This window comes from Perissodus microlepis, chromosome 3, assembly GCF_051167445.1.
Source record: "Perissodus microlepis isolate ML-2025 ecotype Zambia chromosome 3, ASM5116744v1, whole genome shotgun sequence".
Lineage (NCBI taxonomy): Eukaryota > Metazoa > Chordata > Actinopteri > Cichliformes > Cichlidae > Perissodus > Perissodus microlepis.
The window spans coordinates 41,871,770-41,890,327 of record NC_140463.1 but is presented as its reverse complement, the minus strand read 5'-3'; the positions used below and the strand labels follow the sequence as shown (position 1 = coordinate 41,890,327).

Below are 18,558 nucleotides of genomic sequence, written 5' to 3'. Positions count from 1 at the left end.
TGATCGCCTGGAGGTTCACTCAGCTGATGTGCTGCAGTGCCCTTGAGCATGACACTGAATTGAAGTCTGCTGAGCCACAACTTCCCCATAAGTCGCTGCCCTCATTCTTGCTTTCCTCTGTTTCTCTCCCACTTTCATTTCCTTTCTCCTCCCCGGCTGTGCAGGAATGGCAGAGCGTGTTCAGGGGTGCGTAGAGTTTTCTTCCTCTTTGTTTTTGTGAAGTGAAATATTTTCAATAAAAGATATTACAGAATCTCTTCCTCTCAGGTATCAGCGGCTCTACTGCACTCAGCTACAGATGGTGGAACAGGAAGTCATGCATGGACTAGGGTGAATTCTTCATGCAGATGTCATGTCCTGTATGTAGGTGTGAAACAAAGAAAGAATATTGATCCGTTCTTGTCACTTTATTCCAGTAAAAGCTGGCATTCCAAACTACTGCAATAACTGTGCTTTTTATTTCTTTCTTTATTTTCAAATAATGCAACAGAGAGCGGGAAAGTGTGATTTTTTTTATCATCTACTCTTTGTCGAACACCAAAATCCAATAATGCTTTATAATGCACTGCTAAAGGGGCTGTCACATTGGGGGATTAAAGAATTAGTCAGTCTTCCCCTAAGGCTCATGCGCTCTATCTACCACTTGGTGGCAGCACAGGCACAGCTTTGACAGTCCAGTCTCAGGCTTGTTGCCGTGGATGAGTGGGGAGGCTGAGGGCCCCACCGTAAACACTGGTGTGTGTGTGTGGCCCTCAGCGGGTCCTGCCACCCGGATCGTCCTGCAACCCATCAAGCTCAGCTGCCCGCTTTGAAGCTGCTGAGACTCTGCTCTGTCCTCCCACACAAGGAGAGCGGATTATTTTCCCTTACACTGCGCAGATGTAGCGAGGTGAGGCCGGCCCAGTGATCATGCGCGATATCATAATTCTCTTTAAGAAAACATTTCGGTGCAAGTTCCTGTTTTCAACTTCATCCCTGAAACAGTGCTGTAACTTTGCTTTATGTATCCACGAGGCCTCATAGCGCGAGCTCCTGCTGTTCTGTGAGGCGCTTTGCGTCTGGAGTAATCACTCCTGTAGGAAGTAGCTTTGCGGGGACATTTGAATGAAAAATCCTTGTAAAACTGCATCTGGATTGTGTTTTTCCAATACGATCCTGCCTCAGTGCCACATGTGATGCTTAGTCAATACATTGAGGGCGCTCTTGCTCTTTCGTCACTTTCAGGGGCGCACGTTGGTGAGCATTTAGAGAGCTAGTGGTGGTGGAGGGGGTTCTTGTTCGGCGTTTGAAAGGAGGCAGAATAGAGTGCCAGGGAGTCCAAAGGTCCGAGTTAGGAGAGGGGAAAAGGGGGGCCGAGACTCTAAAAGGAGGAGGAAAGAGGAGGTGCTGAAAGGGACTCGATACCGCCCCCGCCGAAAAAGCCTGGAAGAATTGCGCTCCGTCAGTGCGCCCTGCCTGCCAGTCGGAAGATGGGGATTTTTTTTCTCCTTTCCATTCATCCATGCCCCTTTTTTCCCTCCTCCTCCTCCTCTCAAACAAGCCAGTCGGTCTGTCAATGTGCTGCGAGCGTTAGGACAAGTCAAAGCAGTGGGATTTTGAGGCAGAGAGACGGAGGAGATAACGAATGAAGCGCTTTTCCATGACCGAGAAGCGACGCGTCCTGCTCTCCAAATGATGCGCCGCATCAGATAATTTCCAGCCGGGACTGATCTTATTATTATTAATATTATTTTTCCTTTCTATCACTTCAAAACTTTCACGTTGGCCTGTGTGTGACATTATTAGAGTGGAGATGCTTTTCTAGCGCTTTGATTTATTCCTCTCAGTTTCTTTGAATTGATTCTTGGATTTATCGTCGATTTCGGATCTTTTTTTATGATTATTATTTTTCAGCGTGTCTATTAAGGATTTACAACCCGTGCGTATTTGCTTTTGATTCCATAAAGAGGCCACTAAGGATTGTAACGCGCACTGACTGAACCCGCCGAGCATCAACACGTCTTTATGAGGATGGAGCTGTGGACACGAGTAATATCTTTTCCATTTTAAACGTTTCACCCTCACACTTTTGACCTGGTTTTGATTGCGCCCTTCTGCCACACTGACAGTATTTCTTTTCCCCGGTTCCTCTCTGATATGCTGGAAGCTAGATATTCTTGCGAGGAAACAAGGTAATGGGAGAGAAATCGCACAGAGTCGGCACAGAGAACAAGGGAACATTGTTCGGAAAAAAAGACAATCAGGGCGCACCGAAAGGCTACAGAGTTAGAGGCTGGGTGGCAATCATTTTTTCTTTTAAATATTTTTGATTCCGTGGAGTTACCTTTCAGCCGAGGAGCGCTGTTTTTGGAGAAATAAAAGGGAAGGACAGATTAACAAGGAAAGTCATGGGATTGGCACAGAATTAGTGCAACTGTGGACGCGCAGAAATCGTTTTTTGGACACCCAGACGCGCGGATTGAACAAGTTTCTTTTCCCCCTCGCACATTTCAGTGCGTGTGCTGTGATCGCTTACAATCTGCCACATTTCGGATCCATGAGGTTGTGTAGAGCGGGCTTTGGCTTCACACTTTGACTGTCTTCTACCTATAGCCTGATCGGCTGTAGCCGCACATCTATTGTTTTGAGAGAGTCCCCCCTCGTGTGCAACAGCATCGAAACCGCAGAAAAGATCTCGCTTTTAAATGGGGCCGCATATGCTGGGTGTCAGGGTTGAGATGGCGTGTCGAAGAAGTGGGAATGGATTGGGGATCCTGCTGGTATTCTTACTGGATTTACTGGGGACGACAGCCAGCAACCTGGAGCCCATCTACTGGAATTCCCTGAACGAAAGGTAAGAGCGCTCGCAGACCTCACAGTTTCACTGGCTGACTTAATTATAGGGTTGATCTCGAAGTTCTCCAAGCATGCTTGGGAAAAACTAATTTTTTTTGTGGTTTCATTGCATGCGACGGGAGAATCATGAAACGTTTTATGAACGCAAGAAACTGAGTGCACTGCTGAGCGGTAATGCGACATAAGACAGGCGATAAAGAAGAAAATAAAGTTGGATAAAGGCAGAAATTCACCACAAAGTGCAGGCCTAACTCGGAATATTGATTTTTTTTTTCTGTGAAGGCTCCCATTCTGACAGCTTGTTGGAGTGTCTTTAAAAAAGCACCTTCATCACCGTCTGTTGGATAAGGTCAGAAATTCGTTACAGAGTGCAGGCCTACAGCAGACTGCCCCTCTTACCGACACTGCTGATTTTTCCTCAGTCAGGGTTCCTTTTGGACAGTTTTTTGCGGTATCTAAAGAAGAAAAAAATAAGACTATTCCGTCATTGTTGTAGTCACTCTCAGTATTGTTTGCTCAGTCTAAACTGTGATCTGATAAATGCTGCTACTCTGCATTTGTCACACTGATTATTGTTCCTGGTCCAGCTGCAGCGCCTCTAAAAGTCCCCGTGAGCTCTAAGGCCGTAGATGGAAGCTGTGTGTAGGATGATAAAGACTTGTGTGATGCTCTAATTGCTGTTGCTGGATGACCTTGATTAAAGTCCAGGGTAGCACTCCCTTCCTCCAGACCTCAGGCCTGTCAAACACCCAGTCTGCACACTTTGCCCGAGCTCATTTGCATTTTCTTTCCTCCTCCTTTTCCTCACGGAGAAGGTGTCAGGCATTAGCTGAGGAAATGCCATTTTAAACACCTCTCTGCTGTCCAGCCTTAATGACTGACACCACTTTTCTCACACCTCTGCCAATTTCCCTGTGTCTGAATGGACCTGCTGGCTGTGAGGAGGAGGAGGTGGTGGTGGAAGAGGGGAGGTGGAGAATAACAAGGCGGCTTGTATGGAAGGGAAAAGAGGGGAGTTTTTTTTTTCCTTCAGTGACACAAAGATTCATTTCTGCAAATCCTAGCTACATTTCTGTTGGCAAATTGGAACAATGATATTTTGCAGCTTGATAAACACTTCTGTGCAGGCTATCAGCATGGAGCACCGCTCCAGAATAGCTCCCGTTTCTTCTAAGTACACTTTATAGAAGGGAGAAAAAAAAACACAAGAGAAAATTGACTCACTTATGCCAACCGGGCCCCCCCGAGACAGCTTTAACTCACACCCATGCCAGGGGCTTTTTCAGAGACTAACAGGTTTTTAATGCGTCCGTGTGCTGGAGGCTACGTCCTGCTCAGTTTCTCCACTTCTCCACAGATGTGACTGTGCGTGGGCCCCTGCTGTGGAGCCAGGCATGAAGCCCTTAATGAGGGCTTTTTGTCAGCAGTGGGTGGATTCGCCCAACAGGGAGTAGAGTTGGACACGGGAGGGTAATTTCCACAGAGAAGCTCACAGCCTGGGCTTTTGAAGCCTTACAGGTGATTCCACGCTATTGTCTCCTAATGGAGTTTAGTGTTAGGTGGGTGTTAGGGCTCAGTGAATGGGCCCGGCTCGCAATTAGACGGGCGGTGGCTTTGACGCCACACTCTGCTGTCATTTCCACATATTTGCTCGCTCATATATCCATCCAAAATACAAAAAGCCCTTTTCTTTGTATACTATGAAGCTTATTCACGAAGCTTACTATTCATAGTTAATCAGCTTAGTCATTCCTCCAGTTTATTTTCTTGGCCCTTTTTCATGCTGTCGTGTACTTGTTTCTCCTTGCTCTCTACGTGACATGAGCAGTACTCCAGTATCAGCTGCCTCGGGGCAGAATAGGTTTTGGCCCTGGGCTGAAATATGTTAAGAGCCCGCTGCTTGTCTAAATAGTCTGCTTCTTCCAAGGACACGCTTCTGGAAGACACACACACACACACACACACACACACACACACACAGGTGGTTTCAGAAATGAGGTGAAAAGTAAGCAGAAGCTGCAGCAATCAGAGCACACGTATGGTTCACATCTTGTCTGTGTAGTAAATGGGGTGTCACATTGTTAACCTCTGGACCTTTGCTGCGTATGCCTCTTTGAAGTTTGGACCATCCACTTGCAGCTTCCCCTCCACCTCTCCTCCCATCTTTTCTTCCATCCTCTGTCTTATATTCTCTCCTTCTCACGCCTCAGTATCCACTGCTTCTTCTCTTTTTTTTCTGCTGGGATGCATAAATTCTAATATCAGCCTAATATCAGTAGTGCAGGTATGGACTGATACCAGCCTAGCAAACTGTGATATTGGCACATTGGGTTTTTTTTTGCAATTATCATCTGTGCCACATCATTTGTGAGCTGGCTAAGTGTTCCAACTGAAAGCTTTAAATCAGGGCAGTTATTTTCTGTCGGTGCAATTGTAGTGTTTCCCTTGGAATAAACAATGAGGTAAACTAACAGGGAAAAACATGGTGGATTGTTTTAAACATCCATATTGGCCTGGAATTTTACAATCAAAGCATCTCTTCTCATTCCCCCCCCTCTTCTGTCCCTCTATTATTCTCTCCCTCTTTTCCCTACTGTCACTCTCCGTCTGTCTCTATCTCTTGCACCCCCGCCCCACCACCTCGGTGCAGTGACCAGACGTAGCAAATTGGAAACATGTGTCACATCCAGCCGCTAATTATGACGCTACAGCAGCAACAGACTCACCCAAAAAATGTGTGAGGGATGACAGAGGTGAGGAGGAAAAGCAGGCATCTGTGGGTGCTTTTGAGGGAGGATGGGAGGGGGGTGGGTGCTCAGCTGCCAGATTAATTCCTTAAATATAATATCAGAATGCACCAGGACATCCACCTTTTTTTATAGACCCCTCCATGGGTTGATGCTACCACAGCCTGACAAGAAGCCTTCCTGGAGGAATATAAACAGAGACAGGTGCTGGGAGGTGAAAGAGAAACACCGAGCGACGGGGAGAGCAGAGCGGGGGGTGGAGACGGCCCTAACCCTAAGTAAATCAATACCAGTTAAGTCTCAAGTGCCAATACAGGTTCTGCTTGAGGAAGAGGGAACTGAACCAGAACGATCACCTTGGGAAGAGCTCCTCCTCAGACATATATTATCCTTATCTCAGCATCTCGTATTATCGGCCTTACACGGCCACCCTAATGAAAGATCGAAACTTACATTACTGCTTGGGAGTTTGGGTGGGGGGAGGGTGGCAGGTGACCCAAACACACACATACACAGAGAGACGAGGATGCTGGCTTCGGTCACTCATCTGATCATGACATATGGACTTTTGTAGTTTCTGGAACCTTTTTGCAAGTCTGATTTCAGCGTCTGTTCTTAATGCCAAAAAAAGCGCTCATTCACCCCTCCTTTACTCGCACTCTCTCCCTTTTTTCCTCTCCTCTTTACACGCTTTCGTAAACGGCTGTAGATTATTGTAAACGGCTGCTGAGGGTGGGCGTCTCCCGGTTTGCTGCTTGCGGTGACTTGTAATACAACTATTCCCCCTAAGATCCACATTAAAATTTAATCCCCCTGCACCCCACCACCGCCACCCTTCCCGTTTCTCAATAATTCATTAATCGTTGGCTAATTGGCGCCGGATAAAAGACTAGCTAACTAGGCTAAGTGTTTCAACTGCAAAAAAAAAAAAAAAAAAAAAAGCCGCCAGAGAGAGAGAGAGACTGGTGGAGTCACCGCCACAAATGTGTTTTTGGTTGAGGAGGTTATTCTTATTATGGAATAGGTGTTAGTAGGTCATATCACGGGAGCAGCATTCCAGCACCCGTTTACAGATTGTTTGTATATTTAAAAGCCCACACCCGTTTACACCCATCCTGTAGGTTTTGACTTCATGAATAATTCATGCTCGGAGGCTTTTTTCCGGGCTGTGTGGGTAAGGAAGCAGGAGCCTGGTAAGCCTACACGTATCCTTGGGCGAAATGATTAGACAATATCCACTGGGTATAGCGTTTTTTTTAATTTTTCTTATTTTTAGGAAGAAGTGCAGAAAAAAAAGGAATGTGGCTGAGAGAGGAGGCGAGATCAAAATGATATGGACCGTATTGCTCGAGTTAAAGCAACGGGGCAGCAGCCCCCTTCCCCCCCCACCGCCTTGTTTCCTCCCTCCCTTGCTCTCTCTCTCTCTTCCTACCGTCACTCTTCCCCCTCGGTGAAAAAAAGGAGTGTGTGTAAGTTTACGAGCTGAGAGCAACAGGAGCTGTGAAAAGAGCTTTCAGCTGATGTGGCAGAATGGAAAGGCCAGGGGAAGGAGAAAAAGGAGGCAGCCAATCCGACCAGAGGCAGCAGTCTTTTCTACTTTTCCCTGTTTCCTTCTTCCTTTGTTCGGGCAGATGGACACACAGGTAAGGGGTTTGACTATGAAAACACAGACATGCAAACAGATGTATCTATTGCGTCTGCATACACACATAAACACACATATTATACACAAATGAGCCTCGGGAGGCTCGACCTCCTCCTCCCCCCATCACTGTTGGACACATGTGTAAAGAGTGTGTGGTCCTAATCTATCTCCTTTGTAGCGTGTGCTAGTGAGCAATAAACACACACCTTTACCACTAGACTAGACAGGAGGGCAGATGTGCGCACACACGCAGTAGAGGTGAGGAAATTGGCACGTGTCACGGGCTGTTGTTCCACTCGGAATTCATTATTTTATCACTCAATTATAAGTTTATTTGGCAGGGGCAGTGCACATTCATCAACATCATAACAGCTATAAAGCGCTGTTGTAAATATGCTGGGGTTAGCTAAAGAACTAATTTACTTCCCCGGTCCCTTGGACTTTTTCGAAGTGACTTTGGGATTTTTGGTAATTGTTAAAAGTGCTGATGATTGGGATGAAGGAGATTAAAAGCGTGCGGCTGGCTGGGCTGGTTGAAAAATGTTGGAACACATGAAAAAACAAGCAACTTTCTTCCCTGCAAGCATTCAAAAAAAACACACAGCCATACACACACACACCCACAGGCATAGTGGTGGTAACAGTAATCCAGGCCGGAGGTTTGACGGGGTCACATGTGTCCCCAACATCGCCAGGCAGAGTGCCCTGGGTGGCTGAACCCAGAACCCCTGAGCGAGGCCGGCCAACACGCACACACAAACACACACAGGCCTTCTCATTAGCTTGCTTCACAGCACACCCTTCTAAGCAGGATCATCCAATCCTCCTGGCAGCATTTGGACTGGGCCAGGTCAATCCCCCTCTCCCTCCCCCGGGTGACACAGAGGGAGCAGACTGGTGGATTGGGAAGCCAGTACCAAAGTGTGTGCGGATTTTATACGCCAGAGGGGTGTGCAGTATAAGGGCAACCTCTGTCACTGAGTTGAGCAACTCCTCTATCCTGCCTTTTATTTGCCCTTGAGTCTTCCTCGAGCCCCCTTCTTCTCTTTACTCCTCCTCCCTCCGAACTCCTTTGCTCTTCAGTTTAGAGTCTTCTAGCTCTGCGGCTGCATCCTCACAACATTTGGGTTGGGCTCACGTTGTTGCAGCTACAGCTAGCTAAACAGTATAGCGGCGGGGAGGCAGCTGACACTCTTGTCATTTTGTGTGCCGGGATTCTGCCTTGTGACAGAGAGGATGTGGTGGCACGTGTGCGTTTGTGCCCTGAATATTAAACTGCGTGTTGAGATCCCCGAGCTCTAGGCTGCTCTGTAAATGGCATGTGCAAATCCGCTTCCCATCAAGTGGTTTATGGTGGTGCTGAAATCTTTGTTTCCTCAAAAATAATTTCAAGATACTGGTGTAGTCTCAAATTACGTGTCAGCTATGTCACACTAGCTACACGTGTGTGTGGTTTTACCTGAAAAAGATATGCTACTCTGTTAGCTGTTAACTAGCTAGCTAGCTAGCAAGAATTTCATTGCAGGAGCTGACGGTACTTCCTCTTTCTATTTTTGGCTAGTCTTCACTTTTTAACAGTTAAGAGTAGCCCATCCAGGTAATTGATGTAGCTCCACCTGCCACCCACAAAATACCACAATATTGTTTACAACATGTTTGAAGTCTTGATTTCTGTTGACACCAAACTGAGTTATTCTCAGCGCGCCGGCTGACTTCATTTCCATGTTTTAAGGCTAGATTGTTAGACTAAAATAAACTGGTAGAAAAACATTTTTTGCAACACCTGTTTGGTGCTTTTACAACTGTTCTCCCCTCAGGCAGTTGAGGTGGAGTCCTCTTTTGCATAGACCTATACAGTTACGCAGAGCTTTTTAAAATGCAAAACAAAAGACAAATGTTTTCTTTTCCCTTATCTTGCTCTCTCAACAGCCAGAATGCATTCCAGTTTCGGGCTTTACATCCTGTCACTTTCATCAACACCGCAACTCTATCACTCTCCCCTCGCCATCTCCCGGTGGACGTCAGCGCGGAGCTTTGATTGGTCGCAGGCTCAAAATGGTTTTGTAACTGAATGCTAAGAGAGAGCGCGCGTGTGTGCGCCTGCACACAAGAGAGACAAATGAGCGGGGTTTGTCAGCGGACAGCTGTGCCTTGTCACAGCTGAAGTCTTGCCAAACATCTTCGACCGATATGAGCAGGAGGGCAAAAATAGAAGAAGTGGGTGTTGTCAGGGTGAGATGAGGCAAAGATAGAGGAGACAGGACGAGAGCAGAGAGCTGACAGGCTCGGAGAGGGAAACAAAAAAAAAGAAGAAAAAACAGGCATGAAAGACAGTGAAGAGGGAGATGGATTATTTGGCAGCACGACCAGGTCTGACAGAGGTACTGGATGATGTGACATGTCCCAGCTAGCGAGAGTGACTGATGATCTATAGGTCACCACAATGACTAGCTGCTTCCTGCTCAACTTCAACCGAGCCAGGCCCTCATTTCTCATTACTGACACGTCCCATAATATTTATCCCTGTGAAGTCCAGCGTGAAACCTGGTAAGCTTAAAAGGAATTCATTGACTTTTTGAGCAGAATAAGCTCTTTGATCAACTTAGCACGGAGCGATTAAGAGACTGGCAGCTGTTTCCCCTCCTGGTATTTACTTCTACAGTTTATATGATAAGATGCAAACACACACAGTGGTTAAACTTCACATAAAGCAAGCTCACGGAGACAGAAATGATGCCAAATGCTTCGTAGCAGAACAATGTGTTGATGGAGTTAATTTGCCAAAAGCTAAATCAATTCCTTTTAAAATAAAGCTACTTTTCCACTGTACAATCAATACTTGAAGTTCACTTTACTCCAGGATAAAGCGCTGTAATTTACATTTAGTGGTGAACCCACTTTGTCTCATCTTCTTTAGCCGACTTGTGCTGCGCTTTCTGATTTTTACACACATGCGTTGCTTTCAGTGCCGCGTGTGGGCGAAAACAGGGATAATAATACGGCAAAGATTTTCTTAGCCATTGTAAGAGTCATGCTTCGTATTCAAAAGTCAACTTGCATTCTGGTCTTTTGAGGCTCCAGTCAAATGATGTCTCTGCCTCGTCTTTGATGGATTTCATCCCCCGCAATCATTCCCATTCTTTGATTGAGTGAACTGTACTCGGAAACCTGACATTTACCGGGACCCTTTCCTTTTCATTGTACTCCAGGATAGCTTAGGTGGAACGCAATCTCGCCAAATCATGTCGGGGGATAACAAAAAGTACACAGTCGAACGGTGAAATGGACCCAGAAATGCGATACAGCCAGCCAGTAGCTGCAGTTGTAAATGATGAAGTGGCTACAGGTGGAGTTTTCTTTAAATATCTCATTTTACATTTATATTTTTGGCATAAGAAGCTGTTATCCAGAGATTTGCAGAAAGCACACGGAGCCGCAAAAGTAAGCAGACATGAATCACACTGCCTGCAAGGAGCCCGGTTACAAAGCAGAACAGCTATTCAGTGCTGAGCTACAAAATGATGCATGGCTTTTATTTGTGTGTGTGTGTGTGTGTGTAGGGAGGAGGGCGATGAAGGGGGTGTGGAGAGATGTTTGGTCTCTTGTGTGAGAGATGTAGGGACTTGTTACTCCAAAGCATCTTAGCTTTAAGATAATCTTTACCCTCTTCACTCACAATAGGTCAGAGATGATCTTCATGCTAAGAGGCTTTGGTGGGGGAACCCTGCGTGCTGGTATGGCCCTCTGCAATAACAGCCAGTCATCTTGAAACCCGGCCCAGTAATAAACGGCCACATTTATTACTCCACATATGCACAGTCCTGCTTCTCCTACCTCAGATCTTTTGCAATATTCTCCACGGCTGACTCCCACCACCTTGATGATTTTTCCAGCCTTCACGCTTTCTTCCTCCTTGGATGCTTGTGCGTGTGTGCGCACATATGCATACTTCTAATTAGGAGTTAAAAGACCGTACAGTAAGTGTAGCCCATCTGGCTTTGGCATTAGCCCATTGTTGCTATAGTCTACGGGGAAACTGACCTTGGCGAGCAGCGCGATGGGGGAAAAATCACGCTCCATTTCCTGGGTTCTGTAGAACATTTAATTTAAGTGGGACTGACATTAAAAATGCATCGTTATGATGGAAATGTAAGATTAGGTTGAACTCTGCTTTCAGATGCACACGGGCCTCACGTGAGGGAAGCTTAGCAGCCACTGAACGTTATCAGTGTATCTGAGTTTATAGAAATCACATGCTGAGATGGAAGTCGATACAGGCACGTCTCAGGTCTCAGGGGCCATCCCGCCGACCCCGTCCTTTGGGCTGTTACTTCATATAAATATATAAAGAGAGGCTGAGCTGTAACTTCAGTGGTCATCAGACATAAAAACTATGTGTACAGAATCATAATTGGAAACCTCTTAAAACATGCTGCTGTTTTCTTCATTCTGCACATGTGTAGCTGTCTGCTGCCACTTGGGGGCAGCGTCAAAAATATGTGGATTAACCGGTAACGTGAGCTACTCTGTTTGTTTGCGTTGCTTTTCTTTAGTTATCCTCCTGCCATGGGAAAGGCAAGGAGTCAGAGGTACAAAAGCTTCTTTGCAGCAGAGCGAAGCAGAGTGTTCAACAAATAAAACTGTCCACTGCAACCTTTGTCTGTGCTTCTCATCTGTGCTTCTTTGGTCTTTGCTGATCTTTTGAGCTTTCTGTGGCAAACTCTGATGCTCATTATTTTTTTCCCCGCTCGCGCCACTCAGCATTGAGCTGATGCAACAAAGTTGTCATAGCTTTGTTTGTCTTTTCATTAGTTTTAAATGAACTCATTTAACTAACTTCAATGTGTTTCCAGAGAGGGGTTTACACACTTTTTATCTAAAAATGCCATGTTTTAATTGAGATGTTACTTTACTTTTAGTTTTAAAACAATATGATTTTGTTTGTCAGGGGCAAAAATTTAAAAGGTTATAAATAGTTAACACAAACGCAAACAGACTCCTTTGTTAAGTCAGTTGACACAGTTGTGCAGACGTCCCAGTCTTAACAGAAAACAGACATGCTAAATCTCCTTTGGGTTGCAGTGTTGACACATTAGACCAAATGGTCAAAGAGGAAAACTGAAGACAGTTCCCGCACATGTGCACAATGTTGAGTTCATTTGCTAGCTATTTTTTTTTTAGCTATTAGCTATGTTTAGCTAAGTGTTTTTGTCCCAGCTAATTTTGTTTTATTTAACTAAAACAACCGCGCTCCCCATAACATATCACAGGCCACGTACTTGGATGTTGCAGGGCAGAGTCCCAGCGGCCTCTGCGTTTGTCCCATAATCCTTTTCCCTGCGTAGTCGGAGAGGTTCGCAAAGGGATATTAAAGCAAAGCAATAAGTCTGTGTCGACTTCCTGCTAAATCCTCCAAAAGCTCAGTAATTCACACCACGGATCCTGTTTGTGTGATTCTGAAGACTGGAACAATTAGTTGCAGTCATAACTGGTTATACCAGATCTAGAAAAGCTGTAGCAGCAAAATCCCAAAGTGTATGTGGTTTCATATAATTGCTTATATGTTCTAGTTTTAATTTGCAAAAGGAAGAGTGTGTTACCTTTTTTTTTTTTTTTTGGTTTGTCATCAGTTGAAGCGCTGCATTGTTCACCGAGACTGAAAAAAAAAATGATTCAGAGTCTCAGGTTTATGAACCCCTTTCAGACCTGCAATGAATAAACTCAAAAATGCATGGCTGTCAAACGAAAACAAGGTGGCTTCTCCCACTTCCTGAAAAGCAGACATTTTCCCGATAGAAGTATTCCACCCTGAAGCAATGATTTAAGGCCGTGTACTAAAGTGAACTAGCTGACTGCCTCCAAATGCTCTTTTTCTTTTTTGCAGCAGCGACATATGGAGTGCACTGCAGCGCTTTGTTGTCTAGCACAAGTAACTCTAACAAGATCCATCTTGTTACAGACAGAGTGGTGAAGTGGATTGTTGTTGCCCCTTCCACATCCCATCATCTGATACCCCAGCTCTGGCTTTAATACACCGCTGTGTGTGCGAGCTGCTTTCTAGCGTTTTTTAACTCCCTCTCTCTCGTCTTGCTTTTGTCCTCATGTCTCGCAGTCAACCTTAACACACTTCGGCATTCATTTAGATACACTGGCTTACACACATCCAGGCATGCACAGTGGCGAGCTTGTACACACACACACACATACTCATGTATGCACAGATGAAAAATGTTATTGCTCCCAGTCCTGGAAAAAGTCCAAGTGGAGGGGTTGAGTTTCTTCTGAGGTACACTCCACCGCCCCTCCTCTTTCTATCAGTAGCATATCCCTCACTCCCTTCTTCTTCCAGTCCTCCTTCTCGCTCTCCCTCACTTCTTCCTCCTCCCTCTGCTCCTCTGTGAACAAAAGAGCTCCCCTCGCAGAGCTCCCCACTGAAAGCCCTCACACACACTCGGCTCGCTGGCTTCGCACTCTCCCACACGCACTCTCAGCCCTCTCGTCGTCTGCGAAAACCAGTCCACTTCGCCGCGCTAATCCCCCTTTCATTTCTTTTGTCTTTCCTTTTTCTTTTTTTTTTTTTAACTTTTTACTCATTGCTTGGCTCGCCATCAGTGTAAGTTCCCTCCGCTACATATCCAAGCCGTTATCATGTTACAGCCGGTTGGCAGACAGTAAAATTTATTCCCCCTCTCTCTCTTTTTTTGTTTTAAATTGCTCTCATTTCTTCCTCCTCTTATTTCTCTTGTTCCTCCCAACAGCTCCTTTTGTGTCTCGTATTCTTTGTGGGTGGTTTTTTTGATCTGTAGTCTCTGCTTCTTCTCATTCGCTCATCATTGTCCGGCAGTAAATAGGCCCTCTGTAGTAAAGACAGAATGAGTGATCATGATTGCCTATCACTGCAGTGTCAGAGTAATTCGGGGGTGACTGTGAACCAACCAGAGCGTGGCTAGCACAGACACGCACACACACACACACACACACACACACACACACACACACACACACACACACACACACACACACACACACACGATGTACAACTCCCTTAAAATTCATTGCAAATCAGGAAGCCATTCCCTCATTAGCAACCCTATCTTGAAACCTCCCCTTCTAAAAATCTTTCCTCTTCTTTATCAGCCTTGCTCTCCTTTGGAGTGCAGCTGTACTGCAGGTCCCCAGCCACAGGAGGGGGAAAAACAGATGGAACACCCTCCTTTCTATTTTTTTGTAACCTTTCTTGATTCTTCCCTCTCTCCCTCCTTCCCTACAAAGAAAATCAAGCCAGATGAATGCTAGCGCACAATGGTGGTGGGGGGGACGAAAGCCTCTCTCTTCCTCAATCTCTCTTTTAGCCAAGCGGCACGACTGCGGGTCACCGTGCCCGTACCTTGGGTGCACGCACGCTTACGCGTACGGACTCCTTATTTCGGTTACGTGGCGCCGATAACCCCCTGGCTGTGTGGTCTTGGGTTTTGCTGGCTAACACACACAGCTGCTGTGGTGTTTGTGTTTGGTTCCCTATTTTGTGTGCTTCAGCAAAGCCACCAGTCCCAGTTAGGCCTAGCCCATCTGGAGCCTTAGTCCTGGGTGGCCGTTATATATATATATATATATCTGTGTGTGTGTGTGTGTGTGTGCGTGCAGTGTGTGTACACAGCTGAATATTGCAACACGTCCAGTCTATGAGGTGTATTCTGGCACTTGGTAAATCGTACACATTATCTGATTTCCCAAATCCTTAATGCAGCTGCTGTAGAGCAGCCAAACATCGGCGCTATCATGCATAAGTGGCGCACTTCAACTGTATTTTTAATGTTATCTCTTTTTAATCAAAACCTTTGCTTTCTCCTTATGTTTCCTCTTAAATTTAATCACTCTTGTGACGGGCGAGCTAACTCTATTATGGCGGTACTTAGCTAGAACAAAAGAATTCACTCAAGGTCTCGTTTAAGTGCTTCTGTACCCTCATGATGCCCTTGCATGCTGAACAGAGGGGAAGGTTTTTTTTTTAATGTGTGTGTGTGTGCGTGCGTTTCTGCCTGTGTGCAGAAAGTGTGATTGTGTGGATGTCAGGCATGCGTCATGCGTAGGTGTGTATGCGCGCTTGTGTACATGCCCTGCGTGGGTTTGTGTACAACCCCCCTCCCCTGCTCTTCCCCACATCCCCGTGATGCTCGGTACCCCTCCACCGCCCCTTCCCCTCCATCACCACATTAAGCATTATTTGCAAAACAACACAATCATGTGAGACAAAGCGAGGCTTCTGGGTGAGCATTAAAGAGAGAGCAGGGAAACAACAGAAACTGGCCTGTACCACTTGACCCTATGGAAAGGGAGGGGGGTGGGGGTGATGAGGTGGTGATGAGGTGGTGTGGGAGGGGATTTGTAAGCCAAGGGGAGCGATAATCCTCCAGTCATTGCGGGCCCCCTCTGCGCTTACTCTATAACGTGGCGTGCTGGGCTGTCAATCACTCAACAAAGCTGTCTGTAAGGGGATTATGAACCCATGGACCCTCCCTCCTCCTCATCACCCCTCTCTTTTTTTCCTCCTTTTTGCCCCCCCCCTTTCATTCATTTATTCCTCTTTCTCTTATTGCCATCTCTTGCATCCTGCCCCTCTGGTTCCCTACCTTCAAACCTGGCTGTGAGTTTGCTTGTCCGGCGTCCTCTCACAACAAAGTGCGCCTTTCTCCCAACACACGTTTTGCTTTGCTGTGTGAAGCTTAGTTTATCTCCAGCTTTCCATCCGGTCCTCCTCTGTCCTCCATAAGCCCCATTTCTCTCCTCTCCAAAGCCCTTTGCACTCTTTCTCTATCTCTTCGTCCCACCCGTGTTTTATTTCTCACCTGGACAAGTGACAGGTGCTTGTTAGTGTGTTATGTGGATGTGTGTCTGCTGCGCACCTGCGCAAGAATAACGAGTTTGGCAGCACAAACTACAGAGGAAAAAGTTGCAAAAGATCAGTGCACGTGCTGTCACTGGTGGGCGATCGTTCTGAAAGTGACCAAAGTTTCAATCCTAATGAGCCAAAAATTAAAATTAAGCCTCTTGTAAAGTGTTTCAGAAAGTTCTTTTTTTTTCTTGGCTCTTAATGACATCACTAAGAGTGGATATCCCCAATATGGTCATATCAGGCCCAGCATCCAAGAGCAAAAATATTTCATACTTAAAAATGAGCTTTAAGAACATGAATCCATTCACAAGTAAGCCCATTTTCACACATTTTCATATGTTTTTTGTGGCCTTTGCACCCTCATAATATAGACACACCAAGCTGTCGTCTAGCTAAATGTCACCTTTCCTATAAATGTGATGAATGGCTCGCAGTCCTATCTTATCTCTCTGTCCTTAACGGTGCCGTTTTAAACCCAAGCGCCGCTTCCATCGGCTGCTGCAGGTGGTGACAGCCTCTCCTCCCACAGTCACCCTCCATTAATCCATCGCTTTTCCCCGCCGACTATCTCCCCCATCTACCCGTCTGTTAAAAATGGCTGTTTAGTTTAAAAGTCTGTCTGCGCCCAGACGAGCTTTCACTCCTCACCTCTTTTAACCGGTTCGACCACCTCTGTTGTCCTGTTTTATTTCCTGCTGTCTCCTTTAGTTTTTTGTTTTTTTTTAAAGGGGCTCTGTGTTTTGCAAGCACTGTCTCCTGTTTGCTTCTCTGATTCTCTCTGAGGTTTGGCAAGCAGCGGGTCATGGTGAGTTTCTGGATCTCTTCTGGTTAATCTGCCTCAATCCTGTGAGTAATCTTGCAGCTTTAATGAAGCAATTGGGGTGGGGACAGCGCTACAAGGGAGAAATGAAGGATTGTCCTTCTGCTAGCTGTGCAAAAGGGCTTTTTCAATTTCACTGAAATGAATTTCATTTTTAATTTAATTACAGGATGGTATCTTAACCTGTTATCATCTGTTTAATGTAAGTTTAGTTTTTTTTTTTTTTTCAAAAGGTAACCATGCTTGTTTCCAGCAGCCATCTTTGACTCTACTAGACTAACTTTGCATAAATCACAGTTCAAAAAAATTTCATGCAGTTATAGGTTACATTCCTTTCAGGTAACTTCACTCTGATTGGCTGCCCATTATAAACAGAAAGTTTGAAAGCAGGTGGGCGGGGCTTCCATGCTCACCGTATTGACATCATACAGATTCCACGGTAGAAAAAAACTCTCTGAAACTAAAGGTTTAAGCAAACTAGTTTAAGCCTAAACTTTTGCCTCACAGAGATTACTTTTAGTTTTCCTGTGCAGTGATTTATATCTCATTTCAGCTGATCTGACAGTGATTTTATTCCATGGCTAGATTTTGACTTCTTGTTAACAACAATGACCCCGAAGGAGACTATGATGCAAAGAGACTTCAATTTAGGAAAAAAAAAGAAAAGAAATGATGAAGCGATGGAGAGAAGCTGAGATTTAACAACCATTCATTTTGCCATTAAGACAGAGAGATTAGACAACGACAGTGAGTGAAAGTCAGGGAGAGGAGACTTAATGCAGGCGACAGGGTTGTTATCTAGGCAACTGATGGTTTTAACAGCTGTGTTATCTTGTGTATCTCATATTGGATTTAACTTCATTCTCTTACACGCCGTTCTCTGATTGACGCTCTGATTAAAAACTTCCGCTGACAGAAGAACTGAAAGAAAGAAGAGAGACAAAAGACGGGTGAGGAAGAGGGTGAGGAGTGGTGCTTGAACTGGGCTGGTGCCCACTTATACTGTGCACTAGCTGAAGTCACTACTTATCAGTCAAAACAACCAATTTCCCAATTTCTGCTGGGCGAATGTGGTATTTTTTCACCTTGTTGCATTGCAAGTAGAAAAAGAAGAAGAAAAAAAGGTGTTGGACATGTGCTGGTTTGCACAAGCTGCCATCGAGCCTGTTGCCTGCAGCCTAACATCTTAATTTGGCAGTTTCTGCTTGTACCATTGCTCCCTACAATATCAAAAATGGTTCTGATCACACAGTACAGAATATGTCCATATCTTGTTTTGTAGACTTGTTTTTTTACTCCTTTTTATCAAAGAGTAGAGCCAACTCCAGCCCGATTTCACCACTGTGTCGAAAAAACATCCAATTAAATAGAGCTGACAACGCAGCAGGGGTGCCACTTCCACAGAAGCTCCAGATAAAAAACCCAAACCAAATAATAATAATAAAAAAAAATCAGGTTTAAACAGGTGCCTCGCTACCTTGTGACAAATACAAATAGCGTTACATTGTATCTCCTGCTGCTGCTTCAGCCTCCCGTTGGTCTGCGGTTATCAAACGTTTAGTGTGAAAAAACAGTAGGAAGACTGTTTGCACAGTCTTATGAGGTATTTACACTAATG

The 18,558-nt window shown here is 45.4% G+C and overlaps 1 protein-coding gene across 1 annotated transcript in view; it reads left to right on the top strand.

Moving 5' to 3' along the window:
* The first annotated feature begins 1,147 nt into the window (after positions 1 to 1,147).
* The window catches only part of efnb3b (ephrin-B3b), a 92,074-nt gene continuing 74,663 nt past the window's right edge, over positions 1,148 to 18,558 (top strand). The window contains exon 1 of the mRNA XM_084924505.1: positions 1,148 to 2,833. Coding sequence (XP_084780631.1) covers positions 2,685 to 2,833 — 149 coding nt within the window. The 5' untranslated portion in view covers positions 1,148 to 2,684. The remainder of the gene's footprint in view (positions 2,834 to 18,558) is intronic.